The 14,965-nt window shown below is 35.9% G+C and overlaps 1 protein-coding gene across 2 annotated transcripts in view; it reads left to right on the top strand.

Moving 5' to 3' along the window:
* Naaladl2 (N-acetylated alpha-linked acidic dipeptidase-like 2) overlaps positions 1–14,965 on the top strand; it is a 1,346,047-nt gene that overhangs the window by 710,156 nt on the left and 620,926 nt on the right. For both annotated transcript variants that reach the window (XM_017319681.2, NM_001326288.1), the window contains one exon: positions 784–1,057. In XM_017319681.2, the coding sequence (XP_017175170.1) occupies positions 784–1,057 (274 nt within the window). The remainder of the gene's footprint in view (positions 1–783; positions 1,058–14,965) is intronic.

Genomic DNA, 14,965 nt, shown 5'->3' with positions numbered 1-14,965 from the left:
AATACATGTATATGGAAAAAGGCAATGTCACATAAAAGAAAAATGCTAAATACTTTGGAAAATGATAAAAGTCATAAGAGGTACACATTTTCAGTTCAGTCACAAATGAAAAAAAAGATGAAATTACTTGTTTAAATTCCAATGTCTGTTCTGTGAATAGGTTATTTGCCATTTTATCAATACTCCAAGATTTCTAGCAAAACTAGACATTGGAGATTGTTGGAAAGAAACAAAAATAGTAAATAAAGTGTTGAAAATACAACACAAATGTTTGATTTGGCACTTTGTGCTTATATGTCTATTTAATATAGTGATTTCTTCAATATAATTTTTCTAATAGCCTCATGTAGTATTGCATGAAAACCACATTGAGCAATCTCTCCTATTTTAAGTAAGTAAATATTGATATACTCAATACTTTTATGGGAGATCTTATTAAACACAATGCAACCTATTTCAATAAACAGGATAGTTAGTTTGGAACTGATTGTATATGGATTTTGTTAATGTTGATATAAAACTCAGAAGTCATAAAAGCCATGGCTGTCATTGCTCTTCATAGATCTACTTGAAAACATAAATTCATCCTGCTTTGATTTAGTATGACTCCCCTTCCTATACCTCAGCTCCATCACTCCATAAATCTCTTAAGGTCAGATCTTTTCACATTTATGCTTCCATATCCCACAAAAACTATTAATAAAAGCTCATGTATGAGTAGTCATATCTCCAAATTGTAAAGACTTCCTCTCTGTTTTTAAAATATGCTTTTACATTTTTCAGAAATTGGCTACAACTCTATGACAGCAAGGATGACATGGAAATTGCAAAGAAGATTAAGAGTCACTGGATTGCATTGGGCTTGGAAGATACACAGTTTATAAACTATTCCGTGCTGCTGGATTTTCCAGGGTCCTCTCCAGGCACCATCACTCTGAGCAGCACTGGCCAGTGCTTTTATCCTGATGGCCAACCTTGCAGGGAAGAAGCCAGAGGAGGCCACAGCCAAGATCTGTTCTTCTCATATGCAGCCTATTCTGCCAAAGGAACTCTCCAGGTAATTTGACCATTTGTCTCTGTCATTTCCAGTGAAATGGAATTAGAAAACAACAGCTTTCATCTAAATTGAGCTAACTGGCAAGATGCAGCATACAAAAGTAGCCATTGAATATATTCCGTGTAGCAATGCCAGGAAGCCGGGAAGAAGGAAGGGAAGTGGCAGAATCTTTGCTTATCAAGTTTTGAAAGTGAAAACATGTTGGAAGAATTTAATTCAAAGGTGTTGAAGGTGCAACTGAGTTATTCACATTTTCCTCAGCCCATATCTTTCAAGAGAAACTCATTTATGGATTTGAAGAGGCAAATTTCAATATGATGATATGGAAGGAAAGAATAGAAATGGCAAGGAGTGCACTTTGAGTTTGTTTATGCACATAAGAAATGAAGGAGAAAATTGATGTGATTGTTCGCACACTTAGGATTTGAAATGCAGCTTGCCTGTAGTCATGATGGGAAGTGAGTGAAGGGGAACCAGGTGTGGATTCTTCCTCAGTCTTTCATAGGTAGCTACATTTGGTAGTGATTTCAGCTTCCAGGATAGAGAAGAGTGTCTAGAGCCATGTAATGAGCTAAAGTTCATTTTGCAGTAATCCACTGTTTTCTGCCTCTTTAGTGATGCTGAGCTTCTTAGCTTTATGAGAAGCATCACTGGGGGACCACAGTGAGAATTAAAATGACTAAGTTATGTGAATCCTGTGGAACAGTGTATGACCCAGAGTGCAACCAACATACAAGTTATATATCATGGCATATTTTATTTTATATAGCAGTAGTTCTGCCTCAATTTAAAGTATAATTTTTTATTGGCTATTTTCTTTATTTACATTTCAAATGTTATCTTCTTTTCTGGTTTCCCTCCCTCCTAGAAACACCCTATCAAATCTTCCCTCCCCTGCTTCTATGAGGGTTTTCCTCCACACACCCAGCCACCCACTCCCACCTCCCTGCCCTCGATTCCCCTACACTGGGGAATCTATACTAGCCTTCATAGGACCAAGGTCCTCTCCACCCATTGATGCATGACAAGACCATCCTCTGCTACATATGCAGCTAGAGCTATGTGTACTCCTTTGTTGATGGTTTAGTCCCTGGGAGTTCTGGGGGGGTGGGGATGGTTCTGGTTAGTTGATATTGTTCTCTGGATGGCCTTTGTTTCAGTCTCTGCTCTAAGTTTAATCCCCATATTTCCTACTATGAGTATTTTGTTTTCTTTCTAAGAAGGACCGAAGCACCCACACTTTGATCTTCCTTCTTCTTGAGCTTCCTGTGGTCTGTGAGTTGTATATTGGTTATTTGGAGCTTTTGGGATAGTATTCACTTATCAGTGAGGGCATACCATGTGCATTGTTTTGCAATTTGGTTACCTCACTCAGAATGATATTTTCTAGTTCTATACATGTACCTAAGAATTTCATGAACTCATCATTTTTAATAGCTAAAAGTAGTACTCCATTGTGAAAATGTAACACATTTTTTATATCCATTCCTCTTTTGAAGGACAGGTTTTGTTTTATTTTATTTTTTCCATCTCCGGGCTATTATAAATAGGGTTGCTATGAGCATAGTGGAACATGTGTCCACATTACATGTTGGAACATCTTCTGGGTATATGCCCAGGAGTGATATAGCTGGGTACTACGGTAATGCTATGTCCAATTTTTTGAGGAACCACCAAACTGATTTCCAGAGTGGTTGTACCAGCTTGCATTCCCACCAGAATTGGGGGAGTGTTCCTCTTTCTCCACAACATTGTCAGCATCTGCAGTCACCTGAGTTTTTGATTTTAGCCATTCTGATTGATGTGAGTAGGAATCTCAGGGTTGTTTTGATTTGAATTTTCCTAATGACTAAGGATGTTGAACATTTCTTTAGGTGCTTCTCTGACATTTGATATTCCTCAGTTGAAAATTCATTGTTTAGCTCTGTACCCCATTTTTAATAGGGTTATTTGGTTCTCTAGAGTCTAACTTCTTGAGTTCTTTCTATATATTGGATATCAGCCCTCTATCAGATGTAGGGTTGATAAAGATCTTTTCCCAATCTGTTGGTTACCGTTTTGTCTTATTGAGAGTGTACAGAAACTTTGCAATTTTTATGAGGTACCATTTGTTGATTCTTGGTCTTCCTGCACAAACCACTGGTGTTCTGTTCAGGAATTTTTCCCCTGAGCCCATATCTTCGAGGCTCTTTCCCACTTTCCCCTCTATAAGTTTCAGTGTATTTGATTTTATGTAGAGGTTTTTGATCCACTTGGAATTGAGCTTTTTATAAGGGGATAAGAATGGGTCGATTTGCATTTTTCTGAACCAATACAATGCAGTTTTTGTTTTGTTTTGTTTTGCTTTGCTTTGTTTTTCACTATTGCTCTGTAATACAGATTGAGGTCAGGGATAGTGATTCCCTCAGAAGTTCTTTTACTGTTGAGAGTAGTTCTTATTATCCTGGGTTTTTTGTTATTGAAATTGCTCTTTCTAACTCTATGAAGAACTAGTTGGAATTTTGATGGGATTTGCATTCAATCTGTAGATTGGCTTCAGCAAATTGGCCATTTTTTCTATATTAATCCTGCTAATCCACGAGCATGGGAGATCTTTTTATCTTCTGAGACTTGAAGTTCATGTCATAAAGATCTTTCATTTGCTTGGTTAGAGTCAAGCCAAGGTGTGTAATATTATTTGTGGCTATTTTGGAGGTGGCATTTCCCTAGCTTCTTTCTCAGCCTGTTTATCTTTTGAGGAGAGGAAGGCTTCTGATTTGTTGGAATTAATTTTATATCCAGCCACTTTGCTGAAGTTGTTTATCAGGTTTAGGAGTTCTCTGGTGGAAATTTTGGGGTCAGTTAAGTATATGATCATATCATCTACAAATAGTGATATATTGACTTCTCCCTTTCCAATTTGTATCCCTTTGATCTCCTTTTGTTGTCTAATTGCCCTAACTAGAACTTCAAATCCTATGTTGAATAGATAGGGAGAAAGTGCACAGCCTCGTCTAGTTCCTGGTTTTAGTGGGATAGCTTCAAGTTTCTCTCCATTTAGTTTGATGTTGGCTACTGGTTTACTGCATATTGCTTTTACTATGTTTAGTTATGATCCTTGAATTCCTGATCTTCCCAAGGCTTTTAACATGATGGGATCCTGGATTTTGTCAAATACTTTTTCAGCATCTAATGAGATGATCATGTGGTTCTTTTCTTTGAGTTTGTTTATGTAGTGGATTACATTGATGAACTTCTGTATATTGAACCATACTTGCATCCTTGGGATGAAGTCTACTTGATCATGGTCAATGATCATTTTGATGTGTTCTTGGATTTGGTTGGCAAGAATTTTATTGACTATTTTGGTATCAATGTTCATAAGGGAGATCGATCTGAAGTACTCCTATTTTTTTGGTCTTTGTGTGATTCAGATATAAGTAATCGTGGCTTCATATAATGAATTGAGTAGTGTACCTTCTGTTTATATTTTGTGGAATAGCTTGAAGAGTATAAGAGTATTGATATTAGGTCCTCTTTAAAGGTCTGAGAATTGTCCACTAAACCCATCTGGTCCTGGGCTTTTTTCTTTTTTTTTTTTTTTTTTGGTTGGGAGATTATTAATGATGGCTTCTATTTCTGTAAGGGTTATGGGACTGTTTAGATGGTTTATCTGATCCTGTTTTAATTTTAGCACCTTGTGTGTGTCTAGAAAATTGTCGACTTCATCCAGATTTTCAAATTTAGTTGAGTATATACTATTTAGTAGGATATAATTTTTTTGAATTTCCATGTGATGTCTCCCTTTTCATTTCTGATTTATTATTTTGTCTCTGTGCTCTGTTTAGTCTGCCTAAGGGCTTATCAATCTTGTTGACTTGCTCCAAGAACTAGCTCCTGGTTTTGTTGATTCTTTGTATAGTTCTTTTTGTTTCTACTTGGTTGATTTCAGCCCTGAGTTTAATTATTTTCTTTCTACCTTCTTCTTCTCTTGGTATTGCGTCCCACTCGACCGGCAAGAAAGACGCAACAAACCGGAATCTTCCGTGGTAAAAGCTTTATTGCTTACTTCTTCAGGAAGACCCCGAACCGGGAAAATGGCGCTGCTTATATAGCCCGCAGCGTGACGTTTCAGCACCTGATATGGAGTGACAGCTCCTGATTTGTTGCTCGCCCATCACCCCACTATTACGCCACGAGAATGGGCAGTGACTAGGAGTGAGTTCACTCTCGCAACTGAGTACAAGGCTTGTTTACTAGTTAGGCACAGTGGAGGCCAGCGCCATCTTTTTTTTTTTTTTTCCATTTTTTATTTAGGTATTTAGCTCATTTACATTTCCAATGCTATACCAAAAGTCCCCCATACCCACCCACCCCCACTCCCCTACCCACCCACTCCCCCTTTTTGGCCCTGGCGTTCCCCTGTACTGGGGCATATAAAGTTTGCGTGTCCAATGGGCCTCTCTTTCCAGTGATGGCCAACTAGGCCATCTTTTGTTACATATGCAGCTAGAGTCAAGAGCTCCGGGGTACTGGTTAGTTCATAATGTTGTTCCACCTATAGGGTTGCAGATCCCTTTAGCTCCCTGGGTTCTTTCTCTAGCTCCTCCATTGGGAGCCCTGTGATCCATCCATTAGCTGACTGTGAGCATCCACTTCTGTGTTTGCTAGGCTCCGGCATAGTCTCACAAGAGACAGCTACATCTGGGTCCTTTCGATAAAATCTTGCTAGTGTATGCAATGGTGTCAGCGTTTGGATGCTGATTATGGGGTGGATCCCTGGATATGGCAGTCTCTACATGGTCCATCCTTTCATCTCAGCTCCAAACTCCAAGGAGTCTCTCTAACTCCTTCCATGGGTGTTTTGTTCCCACTTCTAAGGAGAGGCATAGTGTCCACACTTCAGTCTTCATTTTTCTTGAGTTTCATGTGTTTAGGAAATTGTACCTTATATCTTGGGTATCCTAGGTTTTAGTGCCATCTTATAATGGCAATTGCTCGCGGCAAGCATGGCTCTCCTCAGCGATTGCTGGCGGCACGCACATGATTGCTCACGGCATGGCTCTCCACATCTTGGGTGTATTTGCTTCTTTTTGTTCTAGAGCTTTCAGGTGTGTTGTCAAGCTGCTAGTGTAAGCTCTCTCCAGTTACTTTTTGGAAGCACTTATAGCTGTGAGTTTTCCTCTTAGCACTGCTTTCATTGTGTCCCATATGTTTAGGTATGATGTGTCTTCATTTTCATTAAATTCTAAAAAGTCTTTAATATCTTTATTTCTTCCTCGACCAAATTATCATTGAGTAGAGTGTTGTTCAGTTTCCATGTGTATGTGTGTTTTCTGCTGTTTCTGTTGGAATTTAAGATCAGCCTTATTCCATTTTGATCTAATAGGGTGCATGGGATTATTTCAATCTTCTTGTATCCATTATGGCCTGTTTTGTGGTCAATTACATGGTCAGTTTTGGAGAAGGTAACATGAGAATCTGAGAAGTAAGTATATTCTTTTGCTTTAGGATGAAATGTTCTATAAATATATGTTAGATCCATTTGGTTCATAACTTCTGTGAGTTTCAATGTGTCTCTCTTTAGTTTCTGTTTCCATGACTTGTCCATTGCTAAGAGTGGGGTGGTAAACTCTCCCACTATTATTTTGTTTGGTGTGATATGTGCTCTGAGCTTTAGTAAAGTTTCTTGTATGAATGTGGTTGCCCTTGCATTTGGAACAGATGTTCAGAATTGAGAGTTCGTCTTGGTAGATTTGTTTCTTTTGACCAGTATGAAGGTCCTTCCTTATTCTTTTTGATAACTTTTGGTTGAAAGCCGATTTTATTTGATATTAGAATGGCTACTGCAGCTTGTTTCTTGGGACCATTAGCTTGGAAAATGGTATTCCAACCTTTCACTCTGAGGCAGTGTCAGTTTTTGTCACTGAGGTGCATTTTTCCTTTATGCAGCAAAATGCTGCACCCTGTTTATATATCCAGTTTGTCTTTTTATCGGGTAATTGTATCCATTGACTTTAAGAGATATTAAGGAAAAGTGATTGTTACTTCCTGTTATTTTTCTTGTCATAGATGACATTATGTTTGCGTGCTTAGCTTATTTTGGATTTCTTGAAAGATGACTTTCTTGTTTTTTCTAGAGTGTACCCAAGATGCAAGTTATATATAAAATGGCATATTTTATGCTATATAGCAGCCATTCTTCTTCAATTTAAAGTTTAATTTTATCAGACATGCTTAATCCTCTTTCTAAATTGTGCATTGCGTTACTGAACACTGATGGAATAGTGCTGTAATTTACTGTTTAAGTATCTTTACGTAAAATCTTTATAAGTAGCTAGAAGCAAAACATGGAATATTTAGTATTTAAACAGTTTAAAGGTACTATATAAAATTACTTAAGAAAATAGAAGAACCAGTGTTTGTAATTTTGCAACATACTTTTATTTTGGGGGGGGGGGGGTTCCTGAGGTTTGTGGTGAATGCATGTGTACTAGATGTTAATCAGGCTTCTATCCTATGTCGGTGAGTTTCTACTACTAATTAAATTTAATTGTGTGCGTGTTTGTGTGACTGTGTGTGTGTGTGTGTGTGTGTGTGTGTGTGTATGTGTAATATTTTTATCCTAAAACTCAAAACTTGATTTGAAAATACATAAGTTTTCTGGCAATAACAGCAATACATTTTATATCAATGAAAATATAGGGAAGGAGTCAACACTGTTGTCTTGGCTCAGAAGCCATGAGTTTAACACAATGTGAACCATCTTACACTCCAAGCCCTCACATACCACCTTGTTTCTCTGTCCTCACTATTGTTCTGTTTGGCTCAAGTACACTCAAATAATTCATATAACCCACCCTGACCCCCCAAAAAAATTTAAAAAGGAAAAGAGAAACCCTAACCCAAGCAGAACAACAAAACAAGATTAGCAAGTCTTTTGACTAACTCTTACCTAATTGTTTTTCAATTTCTCTTGACAAACACTGATGTTTTCCTGATCATGGGGAAATTTAAAAGTCCCATTACCTTAATCTGGCTCTCCGGGAAGACTGGAAAAACATTAGATATAAATTCTGTTAACCTGAATTCAGACATCACAGAATTTTTACATATTTATCTTATCAGTATTATATGTTAGACATTTTATTTCATATAATAAACTGTTTTCCCAAGCATTTGTTCAGTTTCACCAAAGTCTGTGAATATTACTTCTGACCAATTTACCATTTTAAAAGTTATTTAAGCCCCTAATTCTGGTAAAGAAGTTTTTACAAATAAAAATAAACCAATAATTAAAAAGGAGAATTTGGAGATGGAATCAGATATGGAAATGTACTCCTTTGAAATGTAACTTCAACTGAAGGAATTTTTGAAGGCCTAAATGAAGTTACACACACACACACACACACACACACACACACACACAACCTTGGTTTCAAGACCTTAATTTGAAAAGAATGTTAATCTTGTGACTTGGGTGAAGACACTTGAATAGGTATTTTAATTCTAAAATATAAATGTTTTACAGAGTGTGTAAGTAGATACATGAGGAAACAATGTACCAGTGACTTGATATTTTTAAAATTCAAATGGTGTGATTAAGATATTCAAAACTGAAACTGTTCTAGTTGACCATTGTATGTTATACAAAACATGTGCATACATGCTGCATCAGTGTGTTGAAGGGTCGCTATTACACTGACACTCACAGACATTAACTAGTAGGGAAATGGTGAGTTTGTGCTTCTCTGAGCAATTAATATCAATCCTGAGTAGATGCTGCTGCTAATTCAGATGTAACTCCTTTCTGATTTTTCAATACATTCTGTGCTCATGAATTTCTATGAGGCAGAGCCATTAACAAGTTTTTAAGTTATTCTATTTTGACGGCCAGCGAAGCTCTCCACAACTTTCGCTTTTGACAAGGTTATTTGCAGAGGAGGAGTTCTCCTTTACTTTGAAGAGCTGTCATATCCATTCATCATAGGACTGTTTTGTATAAGCTTCCAATTTGTGCTTTCTGGTAACCGTCTAAAGAGCACTTGTGATATCTCCTATCTACTCTGAAAACCCACTTAGTGCCAGCATGATGGATGGTGTGTTTTGCAAATCCTTTGTAATTCATAGTACACTAGAAAGGTGACATTGTTACCCCATAATAATGACAGGTGGGTCAGTCAAATGGTCCTAAAGAGAGTTGCCTTGTCAGATGTAAAATACACATTAAAATGGATATATAAATAATTTAGCACGCATATGTTTAACATCAGGGAATAAAAAGACATTTATGTTTTAATAAAATAAAAATAGCAACAATAGTAACATCACAGTAATAGAGACATTGGTCAGGAGATCTTGCCATGTGTAATTAATTTTGTGTACAGAAAATATGGCTTTTAGCTAATTCCTGTGCAAACATTTTTGTGTCTTCATTGAAACTAGGCTGACTCAGACAAAATGTAATGCATTATTTTGGTTCTTACACATTCTGCTTTTGAGACAGGGGATTTGTTCAAAGATCCAAATATTTTAGGAATGAGTTTTGATTTCCTTTTGTAAAGTTTTAATTTTTGCTCAGGAGACAATCCATATAATAAGATTTTACGATGAAGCTTGTCTTCAACAACACTTTAATTTTATATGAGATATGTTGTTATTGATATACTTATTACTACCTGCTCTAGAGGAAGCAGAAAAGTATACCCTATCAGCTGCACAAATTAGGAATCATTGAGTCTCCTATTCCTTATTGATCTTGTCCATGTCAGGAGCAAAAATATATATTAGGATTATAACTGTATAATACACACACACACACACACACACACACACACATATATGTGTATATATATATATATATATATATATATATATATATATATATAAACTGCCTGATACAGGAAAATATTCAAGTAACATTGTCAATTGTTGGTATTTGGCAGAATGTAGGCACACTTAAATGAAGAAGTTAGGAATATATCTAAACTTTATTTAAAGAATTTAAAAATTCAAAATAAGTATATTAATCATGCTGTGTTGACATAATCGTCAAACCTGTTTATCATGACAAATATTAATAATTATTAAAGGAAAAAACTTGAAGGCTCAAGGAGTGAGATGTTTTATCTTTTGAATATTGAGCGGTCCACCATGACAGCTGGATCTGATGACTGTGGCTTGTTTTTATGTGTGACTTGCACAACAGAGTAATTTAGCACGTGTCTCTGAACACTATGTCAAATACTTTGCTAGAAAGTAATAAAGAAAATAAAAAACACATCAGTAATTTTAAAATGTTTTCTATAATTTGCAATCTCTCAGATTTGGAAATGAAAAAAGACAGAGCTCCAGGCACTTGGCTCTAATTGATTTTTGTTATACATAAAAACAGCAAAAATCTGGGGAAACAAGGTTAGAGTAAATTATTTAAATCTCGTGTGCTTTCACCTGACCGCCATATCACTGGAACGCAGAACAGTTCTGTACTGGTAATAATGTTCTACCACTTTACTTTTCTTATTTATTTTTCTTTGTGGATTCCATGTTTTGGTAATCATGTAGCAGACTAAGATAAATGAATGTGAAAACAGCTACATGCAGCTGTTACTAATAAAAATTATCTACAAGCAACCAATTCTCCAAATATGACTTTCTGTTCCTGGTTTCTAAAGATCTGCTCACTTCTCCAGTGAAATGTGAAGGAAAGTAACAATTGAACTGTTTGTGATCACATCACAATACATATGGGGTCTTTAATATCAAAATGTTAAAATATACACATTTGACTATGTTTATTTCTAAAGATTGGGGGGTGGGAGACATGGTCTCTCTCTGTAACCCTAGGTGACTTTATCAGCTTTCCTTGACCTACTGAATGTGGGGATTAAAGGCAGGAGTCAAAATGGCCAGACCTATTTATAATGCTATTAAATGACTATTACTATCATACAATTTGATGACTATTTTTTTAAGATTTACTTTGATTTAAAGAATATGACTTACAAAGATAAGTCTGATTTTTTTCAGAAATTTCAACCCTATCTTAATGTTTGAAAGTATAAATGTTTAAGTGTAATAAATAGGTTACAGTAATAACTAACTTGTACCAGTATGGTTTAAAACATCAATATTTTCAGAATTAGAGAGTTGGTGACAAATCCCAGGGCTTTGCTTCCCATCACTTCAAATTGATCTAGTTGCTTTTATATGAAAAACCATGGCATGTCTCTTGCATGGACTTTCAGAAAAGCCCTTCTGAATGAATTTCAACACTTCCAATATCTTTACTTTAATTATCTGAACATCATTAATTAAATAGAGCACTTTATGGTTATTAATTTGTTATTCATTATATTCTAGTGTGCTACTAAAGGAGTGACTTATCTAGAATTTAGGCACTGGCTCTCACTTATATAAAGGAACATACTTGCTATTTGCCAATACATTCTCAAGGGCTTTCTCATGCCACTCACTGCACAAGGATCTCAGTAATAATAATGGCATATTTAGATCCTGATATGCATAGTAAACTACCCAATAAAAATGCTGATACTATAGAAGCAATACTTAAACACCATTAAATTAATGTTTTGTAAATTAATTGCATATGCATCTTCAGAAACTACAATACAAACTGGAAATATATAATTTTTTGGAGGACCAGCAGTCTCAATTAATCTGGATCCCTGAGATCTCTCAAACACTGGACCACCAGCCAGGTAGCATACAGCAGCTGATATGAGACCCCAACACACATACACTGGAGGAAAGCCAGGTCTGGGATTAGTCAGAGAAGATGCACCTAACCCTCAAGAGATTGGAGGCACCAGGGAGTTTAGAAGTCTGGTGGGTAAGGGCTGGGGGGTGGGGATATACTCATGGAGACAGGGATCGGGACGGTGGGGAGGTATGGGATGTGGAACAGACAGAGGGTAGACTCAGAGGGGAATGAAATCTGAAATTATGAGTAGATAGATAGATAGATAGATAGATAGATAGATAGATAGATAGATAGTAAAAATATAATTGTATTTGGTATTCCCTTCTTTAAAATTCCATAAATGACCTAGCTCCTATCTTCTCCTGTTATATGTCATAGGGGCTGTCAAAGCACTAGGATCCTGTATCAGCTGGTTATACAGAATCCATAAACAGGGAGCAGGAAGGGATAAATGCATGTATTCTGATGCTCAGCTTGTTGTCTTAATTCTATAGAGTCCAGGATTCCCATCAAGAGGGAATGGATCTTCCCATATCAATTAATGGTATCAGGATAACTCCTTAGCAGGTATCCCCAGAGACCTTGCTTGCTCTGCATTCTTAAAATTAAGAGCTAACATTAACTGGAAGACATGGACACGTCTCTTATTTGATTACTTTTGTTATTTCATTGGTTTTCCAGCTTTTCTGGTTTTAGATACTCAGTTATGGTGTGTGTGTGTGTGTGTGTGTGTGTGTGTGTGTGTGTGTGTTCTAGATGAGCTTGTCATCTTAACAGAACCCTTTGTTCCTGATAGTATCTCATTTTTGAGATGTCATGAAAAAGTTATGCCAACTATGTTGAGAGACATAAAGAAAAATGTAAAATTCAAATTTCCAACTTTTACTTAGTTGGATCAAATACAGGAGTAGAGGTTTTTGTCTTTGCCCAGTCTCACACTGTCTTTAATTCTATGCTTTAATATCTTGTGTATAAAAATGAAGATGATGACAGTAATGTCTTTTTGAGTCTTACCAAGATGTGAGAAGATAACAACTATACCTTGTTTGTGTTTAGGGGAGTGTGGCCACACAGGATGCTTTCAGAAGATATAGCTTTTAGGGCAACAATAAATTTTTTTTTATACCAGAGCACAGGTTCATTTGATGATTAATTTTTCATTTCGATTCTCCTCATTAGGACTCTTCTCACTTCATTCAACTGTAGAAATACAAATGTCTCTTCTCTCTGTGAGGTATGATCCCTGTTTTCTACCATGTTCTATTCTTGTCACACACACACACACACACACACACACACACACACACACACACACACACACCATTTATTCATTTTCTCTTTGCTTGCCTCCCTGTACTGTGTTCTGAAAACAAGACGATGATCCTGGCCACTATATAATTTATAAACTCCTGGTTATCCTTATTAACACATGTATGTATCACAAAGTATATATTTCATTAAAAGTCTATATTATCCCATTGTGTGGTACTTATATGAACACGAATGAGAATCTATCCGAAGTTCAACTTCTTTTTTAATAAACTATATAGGTCTGTCATTTTTAATAGATTATATTATAGCCATCTGGCTTAATTAAGTCTATCAAACAGAATTTTAAATTTCTATACCAATTATCTTTGGGATAATTCTAACTTTGATTGAGACTCAGTGTTTCTAAATGCTGTGATTATTGACTAAGAGAATAAAGCTGAATAGAAATTATAAAATTAACCATCTTATTTGGAAATAGTACTCCTGATATACATTTGTTTTGTGCATATGTGAGCTGTATAATTAATATTTGATGTAGAGTATTTTAAGTATCTTTGTTCATCTAATGTTCTTGTTTTTAATTAATAAAATAGGTACCTGAACTTCATCCTAACACTTTAGTAATCATCTGCAAAGAATATTTAGTAAACATTACAATATCCATTTAAATAATCTATAAAAGTTCCATCACAATATACTGGAGTATCAAGGTCAAAAAATTACTATAACAGATACTTCACATCTTGCCTCACATCTATTTAAATATTTGGCTGAAAATACTTTTAGCTCTATATTTGATTTGTTTGCAGAAAATGTATTCATTTAAAATTTGTATTTGTTCTATGTAATTCATTATATTTTATTTTTTAAATCACCATATCATGATACTTTTCCCTCCCTTCCATTTCAAGTAGATTACATTCCTTAATATTACCTAGATCTCTGGAAATGTTTGAGTGCTCAGAGTGTAAAGGCTCATGAAGCCTGACATCCCAATTCAATCCGTAGAATTCGCACTAGTGGGAAGAGTAAACCAATGCCTGTAGTAAGTTGTCCTATGAACTCTGCGTGTTCTTACTAACAAATATGTGCCTATGCTCATACACACATACACATGTGAACACAAGTATGCATATATATCATAATTATCATCTTCAAGGTAATAAAATAAAATAAAATATGAAATGTTTAAAAATAAAGTGCTTCTTCAGTAAATTAAAAACATTTTAGAAGCTAGTTTGCTTCATATTTGTAAATTATTTTTCATCATTCATGAATATTATGTTTACATCCATTCAAGCCTTCCTTCTTCCCTCACCTCTTACAATGTTCTCCCAACTCCCTCTCAAGTCTGTGACATTCTCTTCTATAATTACTATTATCTTAACAGAAACACACATATGCACACACACACACATACACATAGCCTATTGTGTTCTGGGTTCATTAAGCGCTGCTCATGTGTACATGTATTTAGGGCTGGCTACTTGGGTTTAGATAATGTTCATGTTAGAGGTTATCTTTGTTAGATGATCAAAAGAACATCCATCTCAGAAAACTGGTTCTCCCTCTCTCAGAAATCATTGATTACCTTTATTTCTTTGTCTAAGAGTAGGACCCTGAGTCATTTCCCATATGACATTACCAGGTTGACTGGTATGATTGTATAGAGTTAAGATTTCATGTGCACAGCACCACTGTCTACTAGAAGTGCAGCACCACTAGAAGACACTATCTGGCATTATGAACCAAGGATCTCTGGCTCTTACAATCTTTCTGTTCCCCTTTTGTGTGTCTGCTTAAGGTCTAATTATTCTTCCAAGTGCGTACATCTTAAGAGAAGGAGCCCTTCAGAATCATAGGAAATGTTTTCTTGGGCTCTGCTGCGGTTTAGGTTGTCTGCTTTGAACAGAACATTGATAGGTTAAGCCCAG

Source organism: Mus musculus, chromosome 3 (genome assembly GCF_000001635.26).
Source record: "Mus musculus strain C57BL/6J chromosome 3, GRCm38.p6 C57BL/6J".
Taxonomy (NCBI): domain Eukaryota; kingdom Metazoa; phylum Chordata; class Mammalia; order Rodentia; family Muridae; genus Mus; species Mus musculus.
The sequence above is the reverse complement of the archived record's forward strand: the minus strand, read 5'-3'. Positions and strand labels throughout refer to the sequence as shown.